The following is a 27,252-nucleotide window of genomic DNA, read 5'->3' on the forward strand; positions in this document are numbered from 1 at the left end:
CTTGAGCATGGGGGAGAAGCAGCAAAGGCAGCAGCATGTCTTTCAAAACTATATATTTGTTGATTAGTCTAGAGAGGAAATATTGATAGATATACAAAATATATTAGAAACATCTTGTTTTTTTCTAAATGTGTAATAAATGCTTGTTATAGATAGTAAAAAGGTGCCTAAATCGGACAGTTGGTTTTCCACCCCCCAACCAATGTAAACAAATTCTGGTGATGGAGAATGAAGAGATTTGGGGTCCTACAGACAAGGGAGGTAGGTGGAAGAAAATCAATGACCCTTTGGGTTCTTTGCATTTTCTGGCCATTCTTAGTGAATATTGTTCCTGCTTTCCAACATTCTTATACAACATAGAGTAATGGGATTATCCATTCAGAAAACTTGTGAGATCTTAATGATATTTGCTCCCTGGCTCCAATTCCCCAAATGACAAGGTGAATATCTATGTTTTCTCTCCATTATACTTTCTTCCCTTTAAAGAAAGTTGAAGGGAAGGAAGAAAAATAATTTTTTTTCCATTTTGGGATGTAATTTTGTGTGCATATTTCTGTAAATTATCTGTTGAGACTTCTGGATTATTGCTGAGACATGGATTAAAAACCAAGTAGGTTGCTTTGTCCCTTGGAGAAGCTCCCTAGGAAATAGTACTAAACCAAAGGCATTCTTTTTTCAAAACAACAATTCAATTCAACAAGCATTTATTAAGCACTGTGCCAGGTGCTATACTAGGCACTGGGGATAGAAAGACAAAAAAATGAAAACAGATCCTGCCCTCAAGGAGCTTCCATTCTATTGGGACATAGAAACTTTTCTTTCAGATACTTCTTTCCAGATGGTGTTACATAAAGATGATAACAAAAGCTTTGTTTAAGACAAAGAAATAAAAGATATTTGGTTATATATCCCCTGGTTTTTTATTAAGTTTTGCATTTTAATTTTCAACTAGCTAGATTTAGTCGTACCACAGAAAATTTTAAACATTTTTGAAAACTTTAATTCTTAATTAGAAGGGCACAACATATTTGGTGATGGGATGCTTATAAAGCTATTATCAATATTGAAATATTTGAGTTCCCTTATACTGGACATTACTGTTTCTGTTTACTAGCTGGGAAATAGCTTGTTCACTCAACAGTACAGGGGGATATGCTTGGTGCTTTGTGTATAAAACAGGTAGGAGTTAACATGATGAACAGAGTAGGGAGCTCCTGGAGAAGGCCCCAATTTTCTTGGCAACCAACTCATTCTTTCCAGACACTTTGACAAAAGGCAAGTCACCAGGGGCTCAGAGACTTAATTAATAAGAGCTAACATTTCCAGAATGTGCAAAGGTTTGCAGAGCACTCAACATACACCATTTTTCTTATATGAGCATCAGTCCAAAAAACCAGCCTCTATAAGCAGTCAGGGCTAGGGAATAGAAGATGGTGGGATAGCCTCTGCAATCTATCTGGAAGATGTCATAGAAATGAATCCCCTGTATCTGGATCCCCCAAACACCAACTTCTCCACCTGGTGAGGAATTACATTACTCAGTAAATTCCCAAGAATGCTACTCTAATAGAACTTCACCTCTCAGAAGTGGAAATGGTCTCAGAAATATCAAGCCTGGAGCATTCTGGATTTGGGGTTCCAGTGAGTTGGGATATCTGGTAGCATTCCAAGTCATCAAAGAGTCTGGTTTGATATCTGACAGTTCTAGAGGTCATTGCCAGAGGTCTATACACATCGGAACCCTTTGTGTTCTTGAGGGTCGGACTGCGGGAAACCAGATGTGACGGTGACCCGTGAAGGCCATAGAGAACGAATCATTGTGAGTCCATCCCCAAGGGTATTCTAACAAGGAAAGCAAATGTGGAAGAGATGACCCGGAGTTTGTGCCAGTGTCTCCTAATGACCTGGTTTATAAGTGAGTAAAAAAAAAATAAACTAACCTAGAAGTTGACATCATGCACTTTGTAAATTTACATTCAATTCAGTTAAGTTACCTTGCATGCTTTGGTTAATATGCGAGTAGGTTGGTGTGCAAATACTAACGCATGCAATATTTTGGTACCTGAGGTTATATGCATTATTGTCAAAAAATCCTCTTTGTTAGAAACCTTATGTCATAGTCCATCTACGAACATTCTTTAAAAATATAGATTATATATATTTATCAGTTCAAAATGTTAAGTTTCATTTTAGCAGGACTATAAATACTGTGATGACAAGGAAACTGGATCATAGTAAATTTAGGATAAGGGGTAAAATTGAAAATATTTTACAAAGTTGAAATTGTGTGTGTGTGTGTATATATATATATGTGCATGTTAGCACACATATATATGTATATTATGCTTTATAAAATGAAAGGCCTTCTAAGCAAGAGGACATGAGCCTATCCAACATTCAGAGTACCCTGTTATCCAAAAGGCTCTAGAATCATTAGGATATATTCCAAGTACAAGGAAAAAACCCCAATTTACACAAAATGCCATATGGTCCCATGGTGCTGCCCAGATAGGGAGGGGATATGCAATTAATATGGGGAAGGAAAGGTGAAATCTATTTTGACTTTTTTATTCCCAAAGAAGCAATCTAGGTGAGACTGGAGATTCTGTCCACCCCATTGTAGCTGATTCATGACCAGCCTTGATTATAATTCAGTGTCATTGGTTAGGGATAGTACTCCAGAAAAATCTATCTGGCCACATGGGCCACACATGGCAGCAGGAAGCACGATGAAATTTTTCCCTTCCAGAGTGGAAGACGGAACCATGCAAAATCAACTAACCTTATATTACTTCCAGTGAAATATGGTTCAGATGTCACAAATGAAATTCAGGTATTGTCAACAGGCCTTTATGAAAAGAGTCCAACAGAATAGAAAATATTGTTCATAGTCTATTAAATGAGTTCCATGGTTGATAAGATTTTGCCTTTCTTTCAGTTGCAACAGGAAGCAATCTGGAGAAGAAAGTGAGAGGAATGGCCACAGGACTGGGGCCTTTATATTTCCTTATTCTTTTTACTTCTCTTCTTCCCATTCTTCATCTTCATCCTTTTAAGTCCTCTTCCTACTTGTTTTTTCTTTCCTCTTCCTCCTTTTTTTTTACTTCTCTTCTTCCTTATCTTTCTATCTCTCCCTCCTACTTTCTCTTTTCTTCTTGTCTTACATTCTTCTCTTCCTTCTTCTATTCATGATCTCCTATTATTCTTTTTCTTATTCTCTCACCTATTCTTTCTTCTTGTATTCCTTTTGGTACTATTCTTCCTCTCTTCCTTTTTTTCTCCTCATATATATATATATTTTTCTTATTATTGTTCTTCCTTTTCCTTTTCCTCCTTTTCTTTCTTCATTTCTTTTTCTGGTATTTTCTTCTTTCTTTTTCTTTTATTCTTTCCCCTCATTTTTGCTTTCTCTCTTATTCTTTATTCTCCTCTTTTTTCTCCTTCTACACTTTCTCCTCTTTTCCCTGTTTTTATTTTTTCTCATCCATTCCTTTTTTTATTCTTGTTCTATTTTTTCCTCCTCTTCTCCCTCTTCACCCTCTTCTTTCTTTGGTTTTTCTATCTCTTTCCTGACCAATATTATCACAACATTGGTAAATAATTTAAATTGGTAAATACTTTAAAAGGAGCAGAAATAACTTCCACTCCGACTAGATCTAAGAAAAGACTCAGCACACTCTACAAGCATTCTCTAGATTTTCTCTTCAAACAACTAATACATTCAGCACTCAGAAGCAACTACAGGGGACTATTCCATGGTCTGAGTAGGACCAAATAATGCCCTTCAGGATGAGGTCATCTATTATGCTTAGAAACAAAAATAGCCACACAAACCTAAGCCACACACCACAGGAATCAAATGGCTCCAAATCGGAAGGATATTCGGGTCCCAAGAACTTGTCCTTTCAAAGACAATAGAAATTTGAATGACACTCTGCTACCCTACATGAATCTCATGTTGAAGATATTTCTGGTTTTAAAAAGAACATGAATATACATTTTAAAAGGCTACACGTATAGCCAAGCTCATGGTAATGTCTTATACTTAATTTTAGGTTATTCTTGGATTCTGCAAATACTTGCCATATGCTACGTGAATTACATGGAAAATATAATTTGAACATGTATTTCTCTCATATATTTGCATCATCATTCTGAATAGCCTAATAGGTACAGGTCTCTAAAATTCCTGTGTTTTTGTGAAAAAAGGATAAATTTAGGCCAGGGTGTTTATACAATTGTCAAGGCATTGGTAAAAGCAGATCGGTCTACTAATATAGAATGAAAGATTATCCTTATTAATGTCTAGGGTCCCTTGGAGATCTGAGTCAACAAACTCCAAATCAAGAATCTGAATCCATAATCTCTTCCAATTAAAAATCATCTTATCTCTGTACCAAAACATTTTGAGATCCTGAAAACTCATCATTACCTCAACTTCAACAAATAAAATAAAACAATAGAAATCCATTCTTCACAGCAATTTTACTGTGAACATGTAGCTTTCAGAGGTTTCAGGCATAACATGTAGCAATTATTAAGATTTCAATTTTCTTTTAAATTGAAGAACAGTATCACAATGGGAATAATTGCAATGGTAGGTTTAAAACCTATAGAATTTGGGGGTACTTAAGTGGTCTTTATCTTAAAAAGCCAGCATATTGTATGGACAGCACTGCTAGATTTGGAGCCAGAGGATTCAGGTCCTAGCTTTGCTACTAATGACTTGTTGGCACTTCCTCATCTATAAAATGATGGGGACTAGCTGATTCTATGGTTCCAATGTTAGTGATCTGGGATTCTACTACATTATGAGTAGTCTAAATTAGTATAAAGGAAGAGCTTCCTTATAGAACGGATGGACAAATATTGATTGTGAAGATAAGGAAACCTTTTTGTTAGGTGTTAAAAATGTGCAATAGAAATCTATCTATATTAAATGGTGTGGTTTTATCTGGAGAAAGGAGGTGGATTAGTTTAGGATCAGGAAGTCTGTGCACCAAAGTTGCTTGCTTTCTGCTACAGGTAGGTTTTTCAGCTCTCCTTCTCCTTCTCCCTCTGTCTCTCTCTCTCTCCCTCTCTTCTCCCTTCTTTTCCTCCCTCCTTCTTTCTCTCCCCTCCCTCCTTCTCTGTCTCCCTCCTCTCTCTCTCTCTCTCTCTCTCTCTCTCTCTCTCTCTCTCTCTCTCTCTCTCTCTCTCTCTCTCAATCTCTCTCTCTCTCTCTCTCTCTCTCTCTCTCTCTCTCTCTCTCTCTCTCTCTCTCTCTCTCTCTCCTTTTATTCTAATTCCACTCATTTTATATCTTGTCTTTTATTTTCACCCTGATTCTTGCCTATGTATCCTTGCCTATGTCACTGGTCTGCCATCATGCTGTGTTGATTCTGTGTATGGTCATCAAGTCTGAAATCACAAATTGTTTACTTCAAGGTGATGGTTCCCTTGACTTGTTTGTGATCTCAAGTGAATGCTGACTTTAACAAAAGTGAACTCTAAGAACTTATAGGTTCCATAGATTGTAAGCAGTTAGAGGACTTTGGGATCATGTTCATCAGTGTTCAAGAACTGGTAAACTCTGTCTTTCCTTTCATCCTCATTCTCCACTTACTTTTCACTACAAAATTGTTTCACTTCTGCCTTAAGACACTAAAAAGAGAGAGAAAATTGGATTCAGATTTGGGTTCAAATCCCAGCTCTGGTCAGGTGATCCTGGACAGGTAATTTAAATTCCTGGACCTTCTCTTAAAATGAAGTGATTGGATGAGATGATTTTAAACTTCTTTTCCACCTTTATAGCTATGATTCCATGATCTGAAATTTCATATTCATATTTGATACTTTTTATTTTTCTGAACCATCCATTCCAATCTAAAATGATATTCAACAGTCAGAGAGGAGGCTTTTTATCTGGGACTGGGCCATGAATTTCTCTTTATTTCTGTATGCTGTATATGAAGGCTTGGGTTTGAATCCCAGTTCTTCTGTTTACTACTATGTGAACCTGATGAATCTCTTCCTCTCTTAGCCTCAGTTTCTTCAGATGTAAAATGAGGCTGGTTAGACAAAGTGATCCCACGAACCTCAAGTTTTGAATTTCTTGAACTGTTTTAAGTAGTTCCTTTTGGTGGGATTTGATAACCATGAACTGAATTGGACAGAACTAATAAGAAAAAAGCTATCATAGTTTTGTTTTGTGGTTCCTTTTTTGGGGGGGATGGGTTGTGGTGGTGTGAAGTCAGGGTCAGAGGAAGAGACAAAAAGATTGTGGGAAACATGAATATATGCTGTTCCATTACATTTGCTTTCAAATTATTTCTGAATTTTCATAAAACAAAACAAAAAACACCAACCAATAAAGTAATCCAACAAGACTTTAGAGAACTAAGTGTATTTCAGGATCTTGAGACCACAGAGTTTATACTAATTAGATGAAACTTCTCTACGGTAAATGAGAAGTATCAAGAAGAGTTTTGATACTTGGGCAACTTGCCAATATAAGGCCCAAGGTCAAGACATGAACATTCTATATTCATCCAATGATGTGGCTGGAGTAGCCTATGAATTGTGTGGGCAAGTTGGCTCCACATCCCACTGCAGAATATACTGTGGGGCAGGGAGCAGCACCAGCAAGGAGGAACTAAACCAATATTATTCGTTTTTAGTTGAAAAAATGTATTTATCAAGCCTAAAATGTTAATAGTTTAAAATGACCATTGGTATGCAGGGAAGCAAAGCAGATCAATGATGTCATTTAGATAAGATATTAGAGAAACAGCATGGCATAACAGATAGAGAACCAGTCTTGGAGTCAGGAAGTCCTGGGTTCAAGTTCAGTGTCTGATTCATACTGGCTGTGTAAGTCAGACACTTGACCTCTAAGTACCTCCTAGGCAATTATCTAAGAATATAAGATGCAGAGCATTTGCTCCTTTGCACTGGTGGCAGGGGATTCCTCACCAGGGAATTTTGTACAGTGATGAAATCATATGTCTGGACTGATACTCAATCCATCCCTCCAAAAAACCCCAAGCCAACAATTGTGAGTTCAGCACTAGCATACCACCCCCTTGCTCCCCAGAGCCTTGTCCCAGCCAGTCAAAGGTACTTGAAGGAATAAAGCTCTGTACATCTAGGTTGTATATGTTTCGAAATTAAGTCAGTAAGAAAGTCTATGCTTGAACTGTTTCCTTTAGTCTTTAAGAAAACCTCTTTGTCAAACCCTATATCATGGGAATAGTTGTCAAAAATGAGTATTTGGTCCACTGAGTGAACAACCGTGGCTGTGTTCTGAACCTTTGCTCTCAGGTTTAAAAGTGGAGAAACAACCCAAGAGCCCGGCAAGGCATAAATGATAAGATATTAAAGTGCATATGTACAGTTTTACTCTCCTTCCCCCCATCCCATCCACCTGCCCCCCACCACAATCTGGGATAAGAGCAGAAAAGAAAAAAAAACATCATACAGAAAGCTTGCTTCTGTCTGCAAAGCCAACTCTCTGGAATCAAACAGAAAGGAAACCAATCCCAGAGAACACTGCCTGCCTTTCCCATCACCAGCCCACACAGTGTACATGCCCTGTTGGTCCAAGCTGGACGTATTTTAGGAAGAGGGATTATGGGAAATCCAGCTAGAGACCCAGTCTGTATTCCATGGCCTGAGGCAGTGCTTTCTTCTGTGTGGGTCTGGTGACCTAAGAGTTAGATCCTTGGTTAAATGGTCAGTTGTCCAAAAGCTGGCATCTATGACTTACAACACACTCTTAGTTTGTGAGAGCCATTCCTCATCCACCATCTTCTCATTTGGTCTCATTTCTTTCTCTCCTTGTTTTAAATCCAAACCTGACATTATGTACAATGTTTTGTGCTTTTGAACTTGGACGGAAATTGGGCAGCGTTGGGAGGGGTTCCCTTGGGTTGCATGTCTTTTGAACATCTGATTTCTCCTTTTGAAATTCATAATAAAATCGTTTTTGCAATTTGCATGACCTTAGAAGTAATTTTTCCAGTGGCATGGATAGATGGTAGAATCATCTCTTCCTCATGGATCCAGATTAAAAGCTCTTAGTAGAACATCCAAGTCCCCAAGGTTAGCTGCCTGAAATAGCTCTGGCTGGTCCATCATGGAGAGAGCAATCCTGAGGGCAGCCCAGATGTTGCCAGAAATGGCTGGATGGGGAACTTGTTGTTGGTTTCTACTCTTTCTTTGCAAACTCAGGGCAGTGAGGAAATTGCTGACTGCCTCCCTAAGGGAGAAGAGAAAAAACCAGACATTGAAAAAGTAAAATTTTCCCAATAGATTCATGTTATGTTTTGCAGTCAAAGTTCTTGCTATTGAAGCACAAACCGCCTCTTTACAGAGCAATAATTTTCTGCTACTAATATATTGTTCTTTTCCAGAATGGGAGTGTAATTATGATGCAATCAGAAATGTACCTCTTAAAGACTCTTTCCTTCCTGCTTGAAGTGTGGGATGTGAGAAAGGGTAAAAAAGATTTGGCTCAATCATAATGGATGGGACTGATTGCTCCTCCCTCTTTAGCCACGGTCCCTATCATGAATCTTCTCTTAATTATCTCATGGTGAAGTAGGTGGTGACACAGTGGACAGAATATAAAGCCTAGAGTCAAGAAGTCCCACCACAGACACCTACAAGCAAATCACTTAACTTCCACTTTCCTCAGTTTTCTTATCTGTAAAATGGAGAAAATAATAGCAACTATTTAACAAGATTGTTGTGATGATCAAATGAGGTGCTATTTGTAAATAGTACTTAGTGCCTGTCCCACTGCAGACTACATAAATGCATAGCCTCTTTTCTTCCCTTCTGTTCCCTAATTATGCAGAGGCAGTATGGAATAGTGGATAGAGCACTAGACTTGGTGTTGAGAAGACCTGAGTTCAAATCTCACTTTAGATATTTTTTAGTTGAATGGTTTTAAACAATTAACTTCTCCGTGCTTCTTTTTCCTCACTTGTTGGATTAGATGACTCTTAAGGTCCCTCCTCATCCTCCCACTAAGCTAGAGGGAAGAAAGTGAGACAGTTTTCCACAAGTGTCTCTCTGAACAACTAGCCATATACTAATTAAGTCACTAGTTTTTATAATTGAATTTTAGTTCCTAATAGTTAACCACTATTATTCCCAGAAGTGGATATCAACATGAGGTTGGCTTTCTGAGGCTATGGAACAAAGATACAGGAATTCATACATTTTCTAAGGTCTTTTTCAACTCTAAGTTCCACAATTCCCATATCAGGAGTCAAATTGCTTTGTTTTACAAAAGACACATAGAGAGGAGAGAACCTTCAGTTCAATTTATGTCTCTTAAGTGATGATTTCCTTGCCTTCCATACGTCCCCAACAGAGAGTGTTTCTATCTTTTAACAATGAGCCACATTTCAGGGACTCTTGTATTTTAAAAAGACATTTCTTGGCCAAAGTCATACAAACTTGATGCAATTCATTTATTTTAAAACCAGGCCAAGAAACCAAGAGTCTGAGAACACACAGGGGGATTAGCAGTAAGCTGGGACAGGCAAGACAAGGACTTTTTCCTTCCTAAAATGATTCTTCTCTTTCTTAGTACTGTGATTCAGTGATTTCAGGATTTCACTCAGAGTCAAAGAAACAGAAGGGAGGAATGGAGAGACCAACCAATCCCCAATTCAGTACTGACATTTAAAGTCCTTTACAATCCAGCTCCAATATCTCTTTTTAGCCTCATAATATGATAGTACATACTCTACAATCTAGTCCAATTGACCTTCTAGCTGTTACTAAAACATAAAACTATCTCCCATCTCATGCCTTTGCATTAATCATCTTTTTTGGCTGGAATGTTCTTCCTCTCTATTTCTGACCTTTCTTCAAAACTTAGTTCAAGTATTACCTTCTATATTAAATCTTTTCCCCACTCCTGCTGCCAGTGCTTCTCCTTAACAAATGAGTCTCTTTTTTGTATCTGCCTGTATGGATATGTGTTGACTTATCTGATAGGGTGCAAATTCCTCAAGAATAGGAGTTGTTTCTTTATCTCCAATCCCATCATTTTACATGCTTTTCATCCTTGTCTAAAGCTAGCCCACATGAAGTCTTCTACTTTGACTTTTACCTATCCAAGATGAAGAAGGGAAGGGTTGGTTCTGAGCACAATAAATGCATGTTGAGTGATTGTTGGGATGAGGGTATATCCAAGGCTTTAAAGGTACAGACAAAGACCTTGGGATTGACTAATTTCACTCTTGTTTTGTAGCTTCTTCATGAAGGAGAGAGTGGTCCAGTGCCTCATCAAGCCCTGTGTCACTCCAAGAGCTATATATTAGCATCATTTATATGGGCTGTTTTATCTAAGTGGGAAGGGCTAGTACTAATGCTTGAATTAAGGAGTGCTGGGACAGGCTAGCACAGTTATGCAGGGCCAAGGTCACAGGCCAATCTACTCTCTCTCTCCATCATTGTAGGTGGCAGTTACAGTAGAAGTAGTGTGTAGGCTACCTTGGAAAGAAATGAAAAGCAACAAGATTTGTAGAGGTTTATATTTTATGGACATACACAATAATTATCATCAAGAAGTATTTGTCGAGATGCTTTGGAATCAAGGTTTTGGAAAATCCACATTCAGTTCAATTTATGTCTGTTAAGTGATGATACCTTTTGCTTTCTATATGTCCCCAGTAGGGAGTATTTCTGGTTTTAAACAATGATCCAGATTTTTGGAGCTCTTATATTTCAAAAAGCAGAAACAAGAGGACAATGATTCTTAAATCAGATGATTGGGTTCAAGTCCTATCTCAGTTCTTAATGCCCATATAATTTTGGTCAAGTAACAACAACTCTGAACTGGCATTTCCTCATCTGTAAAATGAGTGGGTTGGACTAGATGACATCTGAAATCCCTTCCAATTATAGCTCTATGATCTCATGTACTACACATATTCTTTGGGGGCATCTACTTGATTAAAATTGTGGGAAGGATTTTTTCCCTTTAGAGAACACAAAACTCTGAAAAATGCTGTATCCGAAATGTATTTCTTTCATTCCTCCCACCCTACTCCTCCAAGGCAGCCAGGTAGCACAGAGAACAGAGAGGTGGGTATAGAGTCAGGAAAACTCATCTTTCTAAGTTCACATCTGGCTTCAGACACTTACTAGCTGTGAGACCCTGGGAAAATTATTTAACCTTGTTTGCCTCAGTTTTCTTATCTGAAAAATAAGCTGAAAAAGGAAATGGCCAAACACCCCCCTGTTAGAAGAAAACTCCAAATGAGATAATGAAGAATTGGACATGACTGAAAAATGACTAAAAACTTATCTGTGACACAAAATTTATGAATAATATCTCAAAGATAAGGAAAGACCTATCATCATCTAGACAAAAAGCACAAGCAGCTTTTGGAAATAACAATTTAATAGCAATAGAAACTATATATCAATGAAACTATAATTTATTAGTTCCTTTTCCATTTATCACTCTGTCTAGAAGCCCATTGGATCAACCTTTAGCCTTTACTATTCTCTTTGTTTCTGTCTCTCTGTCTTTCTATCTTTGTCTGTCTCTGCCTCTCTGTCTGTCTGTCTCTCTTGTATAACTATACAACACAGTATGTTTTTGGGCCCAAATTTGTTACTTCATTGGTAAAGAACTTGGTGTGGAAATTCAACAGTTGTGATATAAAACATATTAATTTGTAACTTATAATTAGAGAGTTTCTCAGAAAAAAATTGACAAGTGGCTTCTTTGTTGAGGCAACTGTTTTGTATCAGTTAAACCTCTCCAAGAAATAATGATAATAATAATAATAAAAAAGTCCTTGCTTTGGAACATCATTAATTTTTAAAAACCAATATCTTGTTTAAATGGGCTGAGTTGCAGCATGCTTTCTCTTCTTATCTTCATCCATCTAGTTGGTCATGGATCTTGACCTTTGCTCCTACAAATCAATTGCCTATCTGAATGCAGATAGATTAGTCTCAAACAACACTCACATTTTAGGATGTTGTTCAATCATATCTATGTGAAGTGCCTCCCTACTCTCTTCTGTAAGAAAGCATTTGTGATATTGAGAGCTATCTTTGCATGCATTTGGAAAAATAAAATACTTTTTAAAAAAAAGAAAGCATTCATGATATGCAAGGAATAATGCCTCTTCTATATTATGATTCTGAACTATATTTTACACCAGGGATTGTGGGTAGTAGGGGGGAGAATTAATCATAAAAGATACAAAATTAGAAATTTTTAGCTTTTAAGTAGATGCTGTAAGTCTTAAAAATGATCATTCTGGGTATCCCACTAGACTGGGAATTGATTGGTTCCAGTTGGTAAATAGGATGAACATCACATTTAGCTTTTAACACTCAACTTGTTTTCATGATTTACCTGTAAGCTCCCAGGTTGATGCAACTAATTCCCAAATTGTATCTGGAGCGGATGAAGCCAGGCTGGATTTCTAGAGCTCGGGTGTAGGCTTCAACCGCTTCCTCACTGCGGTCTCCATTAGCCAATGTGGCACCAAGGCGGTTCCATAATGAATAGTCCTAACAATGAATTGAGATGTTTCTAATTTTGGTATGTCAGAATGATGGAAGAAACCATTCTTCCCCCTCTTAGAATAATGAAGATTCATAAAAGTTTATCTAAGACTAGTTGTCATGGACTATAATAATATGGCACAATGGTATTAAGGAAAACTTTGTGAATCTGCTTCCATTCATCAGCCAGTTCATAATTTGACATGCATGAATCTGCTTCTCATTGGGAACTTCTTTCAATTAACATTTCTATTTTAAGCATTAAAATATTTCTTTTCTTCTTCCTTTTTTAGGAACTAAAATATTAACAGCCAAAGTCATTAATATTGGCCATCTTAAATTGTTAAATATGTACGTGAAGGGAGTATGGCCTGAGAAATTTTAATTATTGTAATTCAGTTTAATTAATCAAATACTTACTAAGTACTTACTATGTGCTAGGAACTAGAGCTATAAATCTATCACCTAATACTTATTAAGCTCCCACTCTGTGCTGGGAATTAGCATTACAAATCTGTCAACTTGGATTTATTAAGACCTGATATATATCAGGAACCAGGATACAAATCAATTAAATAGCATTTATTTAGTCCCTATTGTGCACCAGTCACTATACTTGGTACTGGGGATATAAAGACAAAAGTGAAACAGTTCCTGACTTTAGGGTGGGGGTGGAAAGAAGGAGACAAAGACTAATGAATGGACAGTTCCTGCTTTCGGGAAACTGGAAATCCAATGAACAAGAAATCATAATTATACTTGCCTCTGGCCGAACTGTTAAGGCAGCATTAAATGCATCTATTGCTCTACTGAATTCTCCATTCAGGTGGAATAGCACCCCCAGGCCGGTCTGCAGGTCAGGGTCGATCATCTCTCCATTCTGGTGGGCAGCCTCTAGGTACAGTTCCTTAACTCCTTCCAGGACCGAACTGGAAGAGAGTCAAACACAAATCACAAAGGTCTTTATAATAATCCACCTTATCCTACACCGTTCCCACCTAATGAGATAATGTTTGTAAAATGCTTGGCAAACTTTTGACCAGTATGTAAATATCAAATTTATAATAAATATAAATTATTATTTATAAATAATAATTTTATTATTAATAATATAATAAATAACAAAATATTATTATTATCAATCACAATGAAGTTTTCTGCCTACATCAGATCCACAAATTGCACAATTGTCTTAGGAAGGTGGCGATAAGTCTCAAAATCCAAGAATTGAGAATTTCAGACCTCTTTTGGACAGCTCTACTTGTTAGGAAGCATTTCTTACCATCCAGCCTAAATTTAGCTTTTTGTATCTTCCACCCATCATTCCTGCCCTCTAGGGACAAGTAGAAGTGTAATAAATTGCCCACAAAATAATCCTTCAGATACTTGAAGACTGTTATCAATGTCAGACTAAATTCAGACTAATTCTAAAAATACCTATTTCATTTAACTGATTCTCATATGTCCTGACCTCAAGGAACTTCACCATCTTGGATGTCCTCCTTTAACTTTTCTACCTTATTAATATCCTTCTTTAAAACTGATTTCCAGAACAGCAGCGAGATATTACAGTTGTGGTTTGACCAAGGCAGGGTCAACTAAGACCATTGTTTCCTTATTCTCATTTGTACCAGCAGAGTACTCCACTATTCAAAACTACACAACAGCTCATCTTTCTTCCAATTTGTAAAATAAAACAAGCATGGCATTAAGAAAAACAGAAGACTGAGGAGTTACCTCAATGTTACTTGGAAATAGTAGGAAAATTTGCTTCCTCGTTAAATGTCTAAAGCCCCTTAACAAATGGAATTCAGAAATTAGCTTTTACTGTTGAGTTTTCTTTAAAAGATTATAGATTGCACCCAAAGACACTACACTTAGTTGATCTCAAAATTTGACCCTCTGAAGATAGAATCAAAAAGTAGTCAATTTCCCTCCAGTAAATGAGTGGATAGTGTTCAGTTTAGTCAGTTAAGTTGGAATTCAATTTGTCTCAAGAAAATGGGGTCTAGGGCTTTCATTCACATTTGTGGATCAATTTCTTCAAACCACAAACCTATTTAGACTTCTGGGTAATACTTCAGAATCTGCTCAGGCTAGATTAAAGCTGGGAGAAAGGTTACTTTGGAGGAGTAAATAAAAATGTATGGAAGGAATTTTCATCTGTGTATGGTATGGCTCTTAAAGAAAAGATTTTTTGTTTTCAGTTTTGGACTCCAAGCAATCTTTCTTCTTTTTTCTATAGCGTAAGTTGATTCCCTCACTATTGATACCCTCAAATGTTACAAAATATGTGCTGATTTTCACTCAGATATTTTGCTTCACTTAGCTATAGCTCCAAAGCTGAGATTTTTACAAGGACTCTATTTAAAACCATGAAGAGGGATATGGAGGATTTCAGCATCAAGTTTCCCCATCCTAACAGCAGCATATCATTTTGGGTTTTGTGAATGATTTATTATTTTTTTAAAGCTGAGGTTCCTCAGAGAGGAACAATTTTTTTTTGCCACAATTTAACTCATGGTATGTGTAAAAGCTGATATTATATTTTGATTTAGACAAACTAAAAGGCCAAAGGCTCTAATTTCAAATAAGGATCCAAATATCTCTTGGGATTGTTCTGTGTGGATCATGTTTTAAAAGCTTTGATTGAATGCAATTTCAGTACAGCAGACACTTAATAAACACTAACTGGATGAAACTGCTGTGCTGTGTAGGGGATAGGGATTCAGTGACAATAATGAAAGTTCCTGCCCTTAAGGAGCTAATATTCTAATGGGCAAATGATACATGTACAGCCAAGCAGAGCCCTGGATTTGGAGAGAGAAGAACCAGTTTCCAATTCTTGCCTCTGCTATTTACTACCAGTGTGGTCTTGCATAAGTCATTTACTTGGCTATTCCTCAGCTTTCTTGTATGTAAAATAAGAGGATTGTACAAGGGATGGCCCTTTCCAGCTCTATAGCTGTGATTTCTCATAGTCTTTGATCTGGAAGAATGATTTGGGGAAAGGCTGATCACTAACAACTGTGGGAATCAGGAAAGACTTTCCATTGGAGATGGCACCTGAGTGAGCGGAATTTGAAAGTTAACTAGGATTCTAAGGAATGAATGCACACTAGGGATGGTGTACAGCTATGCAAATACACAGGGGCAGGAACTGGAATATAGAACAGACTAACTTGCTGCAACATAAAAGGCTTGAAGGGGAAATAATATGAAATATATCTGGCTGGAGCCAGATTGAGGGCTTCAAATGGAAAGAGGAAGAGTTTGTATTTCATCCTGGTAGCAATAGGTAGCCAGTGAGGATTCTTGAGCTGAGATCATGTTTAGAAAGGTTGAGTTTCAATCCAGTTGATATCTTTGCTTTTTTAACTTAAAAATGCTTTTCTGGAAAACCCATTCTGGAGCTGTAAATCAGGAAAACTTTAGCTCAGCGATCTATCTAAAACCACTCTGGATCTCCCCTTCCCCATAGTTCCCCCTGCCTTCTTCTGTCACCTTGTAATGATTTTGTATCTTCTTGTTCGGGAAGATATTGTCTTATTCTATAGAATGTATCCTTAAGGTAAGGGACTGTTTTCAGCTTAGTTTCTTAATTAATCAACTGTTAAATATTTGTTGGTTGATTGAACCCTAAGATGAATACAGACACTTAGTAATCAGGTAAAAACATTGAATAGGTTACCTATCAACTGGTGATTTAGACATCCTTCGGGTTGGACCTGGAGATGCCTTTTTATTCTTTACTAAATATTTATATTTAGGATTTTGCCTAATCCAGTTCTTCAGAGCACTGCAAGCATCTTGTTGGTGGCCAGTATTGGTGTAACTCACAGCCAAGGCCATTAGAGCCTTCAGGTTGTTGGGTTGCAATTCTAAGCACCTGAGAGAAGGTAAAAAAGGTATTTTAGAATCTTTTTTTCACAAGACAGTCTAGCAATTCTTCTGATAATATTCTAACTGGAATTGCACTTCTGAGTTTGAAAAGCCACTGGAGGAATAACAAGTGGGGAGTGGTATAGGAAAAGAGCTCTGGTTTTTCAGTCAGAGGTTCTGGGTTCAAATTCTATCTCTAATGCTTACTATGTGATCTTGGATAAGCCACTTGATACTTATTCCCCTTCCCACTACCCATCCTGAACCTTCTGTTTCCTCATTGGTAGAATGAACTGTATAGTCTCCAGGGTCTCTTCTAGCTTTAAAGAAGAGGAAGCATATGGATAGGACACTGAACTTGTAAAACTGTATTTGTAAAGTAAAGCATGAGGTTGAACCCTGCCTCGATTATTTGCTACCTGTATCACCCTACACAAGTTACTTATTTCTCTTGCCTTCAGTTCCTAATCTATGAAATGGGATTAATAATAGCACTTCCCTCATATGATCAAATGCAATAACAAATGTTAAGTGCTTTGTAAAACTTAAAGTGACATAGAAATGGTAGCTATGATAATGATAATAATCATCATGACAATTATGATAATGAGTAGACCATCCTATAAACCAGATACACTACTTACCCATATAGAAATCCGGACTTAATTTAATTTCTTTAAAGTATACATAACTACAACCTTCTCAATTCTATGTTGTTTTTTCTCACATTCATTTAAAAAAAAATCAAAATTGGGAGTAAATTGAACTGGGGTATGGCCCATCATCCACTGTCATTCAGCAGTTTCTCTGTGAGGAAAGATATTGAGCCATTTGAATTGACGCCCTGTCACATAGAATCTCAATATATATTTGGCCAAATAGAGCTACAAGCTTGGACATTTTCAGCAAGGGAAGCTGGGAAATTCCCATGATGCTAGATAACTAAGTTCAAATTGGTAGGAATGTCAAATCAATGATGTTCTTTCTTGTTGATTCTCTTTTTTTAACCAGACTTGTAATTTTATTAGTTTTTGGTGCTCCTGGCAAGGAACCTCCTCTTCTAATGCAGATTAGCACCTTATTGGCATCTTCCACAGGCTCACAGAATTGCCAGGGGTCAGAAGAGAGACCTGAATGCTGATCTTTCTGACTCCAAGACCGGATGTCCATCCAGTCTGCCATTTAATCTATCTACAAGTGGAAGACTATGTCAGATCACCCTCTGGGGCAGTCCTGACCACCTAGAAATTTGAAAGCATCTAAAACATCATGATGGGACATTTCCTTTGGCATTGGAGCTATGACCAAATAATCCATGGATACATAGCCATGCTATGATGAACCAGTAAGAATTTTTTTTGTTTCTGGACAAGTCCTTTGTTTCTGGATATTATCAACACCAATAGTAACAAACATTTATTGGTTCCTAGGAGGGAGGATAATAGTGTGCTAGGCACTGGGCTGGAAGATCATATTAAGCTAAATCATTAACGGATTTGGGGATGCATTGCTTTGGCTGTTAGATAACTAAACCCAATTGAATGCATATCTAACCTAATTAGGGGATTCAGTCTGGGGGTTTATAATGAAAGATAAATGCATTAGGAAGTAGGTTGTAAATAGCATAAGGCAAATTTGCTGTCTTACCATAAATACTGTATTTATAGATGAGATAATTATACTTCTAAGTTCCTAAAAATCAGATCAGAAAGGACCAAAAGGAGCAAGTATTCAGGAAGGAATAAACATAAATGTAAATATGTACGTGCACACACAGTGCAATTTCCACTATCCCACACATAGTGCAATTTCCACCATCCCTTATCACGTATCTATATATGTCTATATGAGAGATAATGTAGAACAATGAATGAATGGAAAGTTGAAGTCAGAATTAGAAAGACTTTAATTTCTATACTATCTCTGACACATACTGAGGAAAATCACTTAACTGATCTAGGGGTCAGTATTCTAATCTGTAAAATGAAAGGATTATATCAGATGATCTTTAAAGTTCCTTTCAATTCTCAATCTATGATCTTTCTGACATAGTATTTTAGGTCTAGAGTTACAAGGGACCTCAGAGGCCATCTAAGGTAAGGCCATCTCTTTATAAATAAGGAAATGGAGGTCCAGATATGTGAAGTAACTTGTCCAATGTCACATATGCAGTGATCAGCAGAGGTGGAATTTTAACTTAAATCTCTGAATTCCAGAGACAGTTTTTTTTCTTTAGACATATTTTCTCGATGGGGCCCTTTAGGCTGTCATTACATTGGCCCCTTTTTGAGGTTGAGAACTAAGGATCATTTTTTTTAGGAGATAGAAATATTGTTGTTTCCTATAGAAATAGGAAGTAAGCCATTATTTTTGATCTAGGCTTTGGGTATCATGAGTAAGTGGCATTTCTGCTTGCTACTAAAATACATTTATATATAATATATTTTTATATTTAATATTTACAAGTATAATATTTCATATATATATATATATATATATATATATATATACACAGATCTATCTATCTCTCTATAATTAAGAATGTATAAAACAAATCTGAGAGAAATAGGAGGAAGCCATTAGCAAGAGCTTGCCAGACCCCTGGGTTTACACTTAGCTTCATCTACCTCTGGAGAGCAACGATGGCAGCTTGCTCATTTTCATTCTCTGCCTGGGTTACACCCAGAAACTGCCAGGCCTGTGAAAACAAAAATTGATGTCAATATGGAGTGGGAATCCAGAGGAAAACCAGTCCTCCAGAGGGGTGAACACTGGTCCACTTTGCCCTCTGAACTTTTCCAGCAAGAAGAGATCAAATCCATCTTTTCCTTTAAATTTTCTTGTGGCTTAGATTCATGGAATCTTGGAGTTGACAGGGACTCAGAAAGTTAGCAAGTCTAGCCTTTAACCCACTGCAGGAATGCCTTCCATCTTAAGAGGATCGTAGATCTTCAGCAGTCAAATAGTCCTCCCTGCCTTGTTTAGAGATAACAAATGGAAACTTTGAAAGTAACTTGCCCCAAGACACATAGACGGAAGAATCTGAGGCAAAATTTGCACCCAGGATTTTTGACTTCAGAAATAGGGTGGAGGAGGTTTTATTTGAGCGGAGTGCTTTTTCCACTGTACCACACTAAGTGCTCCCCTAGCCTCTATTCAGATACTACTGGGTCATGTTCCTGGAAGGGATTTACAGATTCTTTCTCTGGTTTCTGTTGTCTATGGTTAAATTAGAAGGAAGATTGAGGGTTAAATTCTTGCTGGAAGATGTAGACAAATATTCCATTATATAACAATATAACATATTGTTATAATTATGTATATTTATATATGCATGAGATATGAATACACATACATTCCCTTTACACACACACACACACACACACACACACACACACACACACACTTATGCACTTTTCTTTTTACTCCAAACATATGATTTTAACAGGGTAGCTAGGTGACTCAACGGATAAAGTACTGAGCTTGGTGTCAGGAAGAACTGAACTCAAATTTGACTCAGATACTTACTAGCTATGTGACCCTGGGCAAGTCACTTAACCTATTTACCTCAGTTTCTATACCTGTAAAATGAGCTGGAGAAGGAAATATATCTACCAAGAAAACTTCAAATGGGTTCATGGAGATTTAGGCATGGCTGAAATGACTAAATTAATAATTTCATTAGGATGGGGAATTCCTAGTATAAAACTACCTCCATGAGTGTTTGTTGATGACTTATCCACAATTTATGTAAGTTATGCTTGGACTCCTGGGAGGTTGTGACTTTGCTGAGCTCACACAGCTAGTAAATGTCAGAAGCACAGCCAAGGTTGACTTTGCTTCATTGTCTCTCATAGATCTTGTTGACTATAGAATCATAGAGATGGATGTGATCCCAGGAATAGGATTTAGAGTGTGAAGAGACCTTAGGGAGATAGTTAAATCTCCTTTTTTGAATAATGAAACTGAAGCTCGGGGAGAGGAAATGGCTTCATAGTCATTCCCTCAAAGTCGGGTCAATAAGCCAATAAGCATTTTTAAGTATCTTTGTGCCTGAGCTGTGCTCAGTCCTAGTAATATAAATACAAGCAAAAAGACAGCCCTGCCCCTTACAAGGAGCTTATAAGGAATAGAACTGGGATTCAAACCCAGGTCCTTTAATTCCAATATCTAGAACTCAAAAATCATCTAATCTGAATTTCTCCCTTTCCACATAAGGAAATCAAGACCCAGAAAAGTAAAATGACTCATTTAGGATCACACAATATAGCAGGAGCAGTCCAATCTCATCTTCAGGCCTCCTAACTCTCATTCTAGTCAGAATATACCTCCCAGAAATTCAAACTGTCTTTGAATTTCTGAAACCTTCAGTTAGGTGCCACCAAATATATAGAAGTACCTGAAATTGAACATTTGGGAGACAAGACTCTTAAAGAACACAGATGTTCACTAAAGTCTTGTTGAAATCAGAAAAAGCTCCAATACTAAATAATAACTAAGACTCCTAAATGACAGTAAATTTTTTTCTTTTTGCAGTAGCTGCAGTAGTTTCACTCAGTATTGGCCCAAGAGCAGAGCAATAGACTTCCCATAAACCAAAGAGAAAATACTCATATTTCTACTGAAGTGTAATTACAACTTTATCTTTCTTTCCCTCATTGGCATTGTATATGCCATATGGGCTCCAGCATTATGAATAAAAACTGCAGAGGAGTGGGATTTCCCCACCTCCAGTCCCCCAAATAGCCTATTTGTGATTCCCTCTGGACCTCCCTTTATAAACTGTCTGTACAGCTGCTTCCATTATAGCTTCATGATTCAAATGAATTTGGAGGGCCTCTTCCTTCTTTTAGGACATTGTCCAAGACTTGGGACATGTCTATGTCACATGGCTCCCATGAAAATGGGCTTTCTTGGGATCAGAGATATAGAGGTCAAAGGAATCTTATACCCTCATTTTCCAGACAACTCACTCAAAGTAAGTGGGAGAGCCAGAATTTGGACTTAGCTCTTCTGATTCCAGATCTGGCTTTCTTTTCATTGTCACCTATTTCTTTCCTGATGGACAGAGCTTTGGGCATGACATCAGGAAATCTTGATTCTCTTTTGATCCCAGCCACTTATCTTGGGAAGATCCTTTATCTTTCTGAGCCTCAGTTTCCTTATCTATAAAATGTATGGGTTAGCTTAAGTGACCTCATTAGCTTTTTGCAGAGATAGTACGGTCTAGTGAATACAATACTAGATTTGGTTCTGGAAGAGTAGGGCTGGAATTCCACTTTATCACTAAATGACTTTGGGTATGTCACTTAGATTCCTATTTGTCTCAATTTACTCTCCTGTAAAATGAGGATAATAATTGCATCTGCCTCAGAGAGTTCTCATGAAGATCAATGAGATAATATGTGTGAGTGTTTTATGTACCTTAAAGAGAGGTATAGAAACGTCAGCTACTATTATCATTCTGATTCTGAGACCTTCAAGGACTATCAACTTTGCTTTATATACAAGGATTTTGGCTCAGACAGTGACCCCCTCTGCTCAGATGTGCTCATTTTCAATTTCATTATTTAGCTTTTTTTTAGGGGTGGGTGAGTAATCAAAATAAAAGTACAGTCACTGTCCATGGGGATGGGCACTGTAGGTAGGAAGACAGGGGTCACTATGTCCCAGTACATGTCAGAGATGAGATCTGAACCTGGGACTCTCTGACTCCTCTGCCAGATCTCTAGTTACTCTACATCAGCTACTTCACCCACAATTTTCCTTGAAGAGAAAAGAAGATACCTCAGCATCCCCAGGGTCCTGGAGGATTGCTGCCTCCATGAACAATATAGTGACAGGCAAGTCCCCTTCCTTCAGTCTTTTCAATCCTTCTTCAAAAGCTCCAGGCCAGTCTTTGAAAGGATTTTCTGTGTGAAAGTAGTACCCCTGTGATGCACAGAAGAAAGAAGTAAATGATTTGTTCATTCACTAGCCCCTAAAAAGATAGAATATATATATATATATATATATATATATATATATATATATATATATATATATATATATATATATATTTTGGGTAAAAAAGATTTGAGAAGAGACCTTAATTCTCTGCAAGAATCTTTTAATGATGCTATACAACTCGAAGAAGTCTATTTTTTAAGAATTTATTTTATCCGTTTGATGATATGTGGTTAAATTATGGGACATTTCATTTTCAGAAAACTCAAAACTACATCTGGCTAACAGGTCAATAGAGAGAGAATCATGGCAGGTATACATACCAGTAATAATCTGCATGTAAAAACTGTCATGAAAGACTTCATCAAGCATATGTAAATTGGACCAGAAAAGGAGGTGGGCCAAATGCACTGCAAGAGTGAAGAGTTAGCAGTTGGGTAGTCCAAGAATTGTACTGCTTCTCAAACAATCAGCCAACATTTCATAAGTCCCGTCAGGAGCTATATTGGGCACTAGGGTCCAGAAAAACACCAGAAGAGAACTTCAGTACCTTGGACAGATCCACTATGATGGCTATGAAAACCTATTATAGGCTACAAAAGCATGTGATCTTCACTTTAGAATGGAGTGCTCATGCCAAAGAGATTCTTACATTTTTCCCAGAAGATGGGCAACATTGTGGACATTTTAAGGAAACTTGGATCCAAAGATTTGTTTGTTTGTTTGTTTTTTAAAGCTTAACTACAGATCTATGAATTTAAAAGTAGTTTGGTTGACTGTCTGCTCTACTAATTTATTTCCTGGGAATTCTTATCAAGGGAATTGTTGAGGATTTCTCAGGGTATTTGACCTTCTTTTTCTTTTTTTCCCCTTCTAAGGTTAAATTTTTTATTATAGCTTTTTATTGACAAAACATATGCATGGGTAATTTTTCAACATTGATTCTTGCAAAAACTTCTGTTCCAACTTTTCCCCTCCTTCTCTCCACCTCCTTCCCTATGGCATGTAGTCTCCACACATGTTAAATATGTTAAAGCATATGTTAAATACAATTTTTGTATACATATTTATACAGTTGTCTTGCTTACACAAGAAAAAATCTGATCTTTTTCTTTTAATTTTTTAGACATAGGAGATTTTAACAAGATTAACACAAGGTCAAAATAAAAAGCAAAGTCTTTTTGACACTTGCCTCCCATCCTTAATTACCCCTATTCTTTAGTAGCTAATAACTTTCCAGAAACTACCAGTAGAATATCTTGCATAAATGGTTTGTGTAACTGATGGAGGTCTGGAGATAATAACAAAAGGACTGGGGAGTTATCTTTATTCTTTGATAATCAAGCCTCAAAAGGAACTCAGTTAAAGATCAGCCATAAGACAGTTGGTCATAATTTTGTTGTCCCAATTAAACAGAAAGGAAACAAAAGAGGTGAACTCTTGTGTAGCAACTGAAATGAATGGGAATGATGGTTTTTTTTTTTTTGGCTTTTCCAAGAAAACAACAACCAATATTCCCTCTACCTCAGTTTTTAAATACTAGCTTTCTGTTTTAATTCCAGACTTCCCCCCAAAATAGTGGTACTATTTTAGGGCATTGACAACCCCCTTTTAGAAGACTTTACTGATTCTCTTCAATATTCCCTGCATTTAAGGACCTATATTCATGTTGTATTTCCCACTAAAATGAACACTTTTTAAAAAGCAATGCCTGTGTAGTTTCATTCTCATTCCTAGCCAAAGCCTGATGCTTAAGATATACTTACGGAATAAGATGGAATGGAAGAGATGTATGCAATAAAGGATGAGAAACATGGATGGTACTGTTCAAATCCTACATTTGTTCATTACCTTCTCACTAGCTGAAATTGTCACTTGATTTTGGGCTTCTTGGTTCTCAGATATCCAGTTTCTTCGAGCCATTTCTTCCCATTCTGCTTGCATCTTGTCCCAAAACTCTGTGTCTGACTAGGAGACAGAGAACATAGAACAAGCTGTTGATTAGCCAGAAAATGTTTTTCCTTGTATCCATCCTTGTCAGTCTTATCTCTCCTGAGACTGCATCTCTCTCCATCTTCTTTAATTGTGCTCTGATTGTGTTCAATTTTGTTAACATACCACCCTTACTATTTGACTTGTGCTTTCCCCTAGAGATTGTTCCATCTATTATTTTGTACTTATTTTTCTAGGTATGTGTTATTTTTCCCCAATAGAGGGCATGCATTGTTTTAATTTTGTTTTGTATTCTCAGTATCTAGCATAGTTCCTGGCACAGAAAAGTCTGTTGACATGACAAATATAGAAATATGTTTTAAAAGATCACAAATATTTAAACTATATCAGATTGCTTGCTGTCTTGAGGAGGGGGAAGGTAAGGGAAGGAGGGAGGGAGAAAAAGTTAGAACACAAATTCTTACCAAAATGAAGGTTGAAAAGTTTCTTTACATGTATTTCAAAAAATAAAATGTTATTGAAAAAAGTCATCAATATAAATAACTTTAAAAGGAAAAAAAATAAAAGTTTGATGAGATGAAAATTGAAAACTTGTAGAACAAAGTCCAGATGGAGTTGGAAGGAATGCTACACTAAGGCCGCTTTCATTGTTCCCAGGGTAGAGGAGCATCCTGGTGGGTCATTAACATTATTGCTGTTGCTATTATTATTGTTGTTGTTATTAGTAGTAATAGCAATAATAATATTTAACATTTACATAGTGCCTTCAGCTTTGTGAAGCACTTTATACATATTATCTCATTTGATCATTGCAATAACCCTGTGACATTGGTGCTCATATTATTTCAATTTTACATATGAGGAAATGGAATCTCAGAGAGACTAAAGGAATTGTCATTAATCATGTGGTATCAGAGGGAAGATTCAAATCCAATTTTTTCTGATTCTAAGGCAAAACTGGATGGCTATAATGTTTGATGACTAAAGACCTTTTTAAATAATACTATCCAAAAATCAAGGATTTCATAAAATCTTATTTCTGAGGAACAGGAAAAGCAGCTGTTGAACATTTTTTTTTGGTCTAGAGAACCATGGAGTCACAGAAGGAATGGACGAGACCACACAGTTCAACTCCTCCATTTTACAGGTATGTAAAATAAGGCGACGTGAAGGAAAATGACAAGCATGGAATTTCATGGCTATAAAATGGAAAGGAAAGCTTCGAACTCAGGTACCCTTCCAGTGATAGAGAAAGGTATAAGATATTGGTTCCAAGTGGATTGGAAAGGGACCCTGCACTCAAAATTGTTCCTGGTATAACTAATTTCTTTGATCCTATACTTTAGGAGTGGTCCCGAGTAACTTAGCAAAAGGAGAAAAATCAGTATTAATGTATGAAACAATTATTAGGTGATACTAAAAAAAGGAAGAGATTCTTGAATTGGATGGGATATTGACTCAAAATTCTTCACAACTCTATGACTTAAAGATATGTGACTTTCCTATATGCCAGCTGCTAATAAACTGTCCCTCTTTGTCACAATCAAGGCAAAGTCATTGGGAGAGTGTACCTTGCTTTTCTTTTCATTTTCCTTCACCCCATTCTAGGGTAGCCATTTACCCTTAAGTAACATTCCCTTTATTCTTTCAAGAAACCCTTAATATTCATTTAATCTCATTTAATCTATCTAGGGAAATATATGTACTTTGCTTTAGGCCACCTGCAGGTCTTGCCCTCAGTTTCCCATTAGTTGTATAACATCTTACTTTTCAGTACAGAAGGATTCCTCTTTTTGAGACCCTCCACTCTGGGGTAGCCTGTAGCAATGACAATTCTATTTGTATAGAAGGAAGAATCGGAGCTTTTACTAGGATACTGGCCCTTAAGGCAAATAGCATGAACAGCTCCTTAAAATCAACTTAAAAAAACAAATTCATTTATGTGTGAGAGAGGAGAAGAGAAATTGTAGCAGAGACATTAGACATTAAGACACAAGGCTCTGTGGGGGAGGGAGGAGAGATTCCTGGATACCAATGGCTTGTAGCTGGGGAGACCACAACTAGAAAAGGTAGCAGGAAATTATCCACTTAGGACAGAATGACTGATTTGGGGGAGGATGGGATGAAGCAACCATCTGGTATCTTCCTATTTATTCCTATTTTAAACTAATTGTTACTGCAAATACCTTTTATATATAACCTCCCCAATATTTCTGGCTGCTAGCACCTTCTCTTCCTTACAGAACTTACCTTATAGTCATTTTGCATGTTTTAAATATATTTATTTTTGTACATTTTTTCTCCCCTGGGGGGAAAAAAAGCTTGAGAGAGGACAATGTTGATTTTGTGTGTGTGTGTGTGTTTCCAGTACTTAGCCCAATAGATAGCACATATATAGTAAGTGATTAATAAATGCTTGATTGATCTAGGGGCTGAATTACATTGTTTCTTCCTGCTTAAGGAGTACAAAAGCTATACAGGCTCCCAAGATTTCAGCCCTCTGGAACAAATGCTTCTCCTTAGTTCTAGTTCTGGAAAGAATTTATTCTAATAACAGTAGTTTCGATCCCAAAAGACTCATAATGAAGCCTGTTATCTACTTCCAGAAAAAGAACTGATATTGTCTAAATACAGACTAAAGCATATTGTTTCTTTTCCTCCTTCCTTCCTTCCTTCCTTCCTTCCTTCCTTCCTTCCTTCCTTCCTTCCTTCCTTCCTTCCTTCCTTCCTTCCTTCCTTCCTTCCTTCCTTCCTTCCTTCCTTCCTTCCTTCCTTCCTTCCTTCCCTTCCTTCCTTCCTTCCTTCCTTCCTTCCTTCCTTCCTTCCTTCCTTCCTTCCTTCCTTCCTTCCTTCCTTCCTTCCTTCCTTCCTTCCTTCCTTCCTTCCTTCCTTCCTTCCTTCCTTCCTTCCTTCCTTCCTTCCTTCCTTCCTTCCTTCCTTCCT

General features: G+C 37.1%; 1 protein-coding gene across 5 annotated transcripts in view; it reads right to left on the bottom strand.

Annotated features, from left to right (window-relative positions):
- Window positions 1-5,208: 5,208 nt before the first annotated feature.
- The window catches only part of PEX5L (peroxisomal biogenesis factor 5 like), a 260,490-nt gene continuing 238,446 nt past the window's right edge, over window positions 5,209-27,252 (bottom strand). For all 5 annotated transcript variants that reach the window (XM_074298262.1, XM_074298261.1, XM_074298260.1 and 2 more), the window contains 7 exons: window positions 24,208-24,324; window positions 22,198-22,341; window positions 19,038-19,108; window positions 16,220-16,417; window positions 13,292-13,457; window positions 12,377-12,534; window positions 5,209-8,239 (listed from right to left, as the gene is read on the bottom strand). In XM_074298262.1, the coding sequence (XP_074154363.1) occupies window positions 8,035-8,239; window positions 12,377-12,534; window positions 13,292-13,457; window positions 16,220-16,417; window positions 19,038-19,108; window positions 22,198-22,341; window positions 24,208-24,324 (1,059 nt within the window). In that variant the 3' untranslated portion in view covers window positions 5,209-8,034. The remainder of the gene's footprint in view (window positions 8,240-12,376; window positions 12,535-13,291; window positions 13,458-16,219; window positions 16,418-19,037; window positions 19,109-22,197; window positions 22,342-24,207; window positions 24,325-27,252) is intronic.

The sequence above is a fragment of the Sminthopsis crassicaudata genome, chromosome 3 (assembly GCF_048593235.1).
Source record: "Sminthopsis crassicaudata isolate SCR6 chromosome 3, ASM4859323v1, whole genome shotgun sequence".
NCBI lineage: Eukaryota > Metazoa > Chordata > Mammalia > Dasyuromorphia > Dasyuridae > Sminthopsis > Sminthopsis crassicaudata.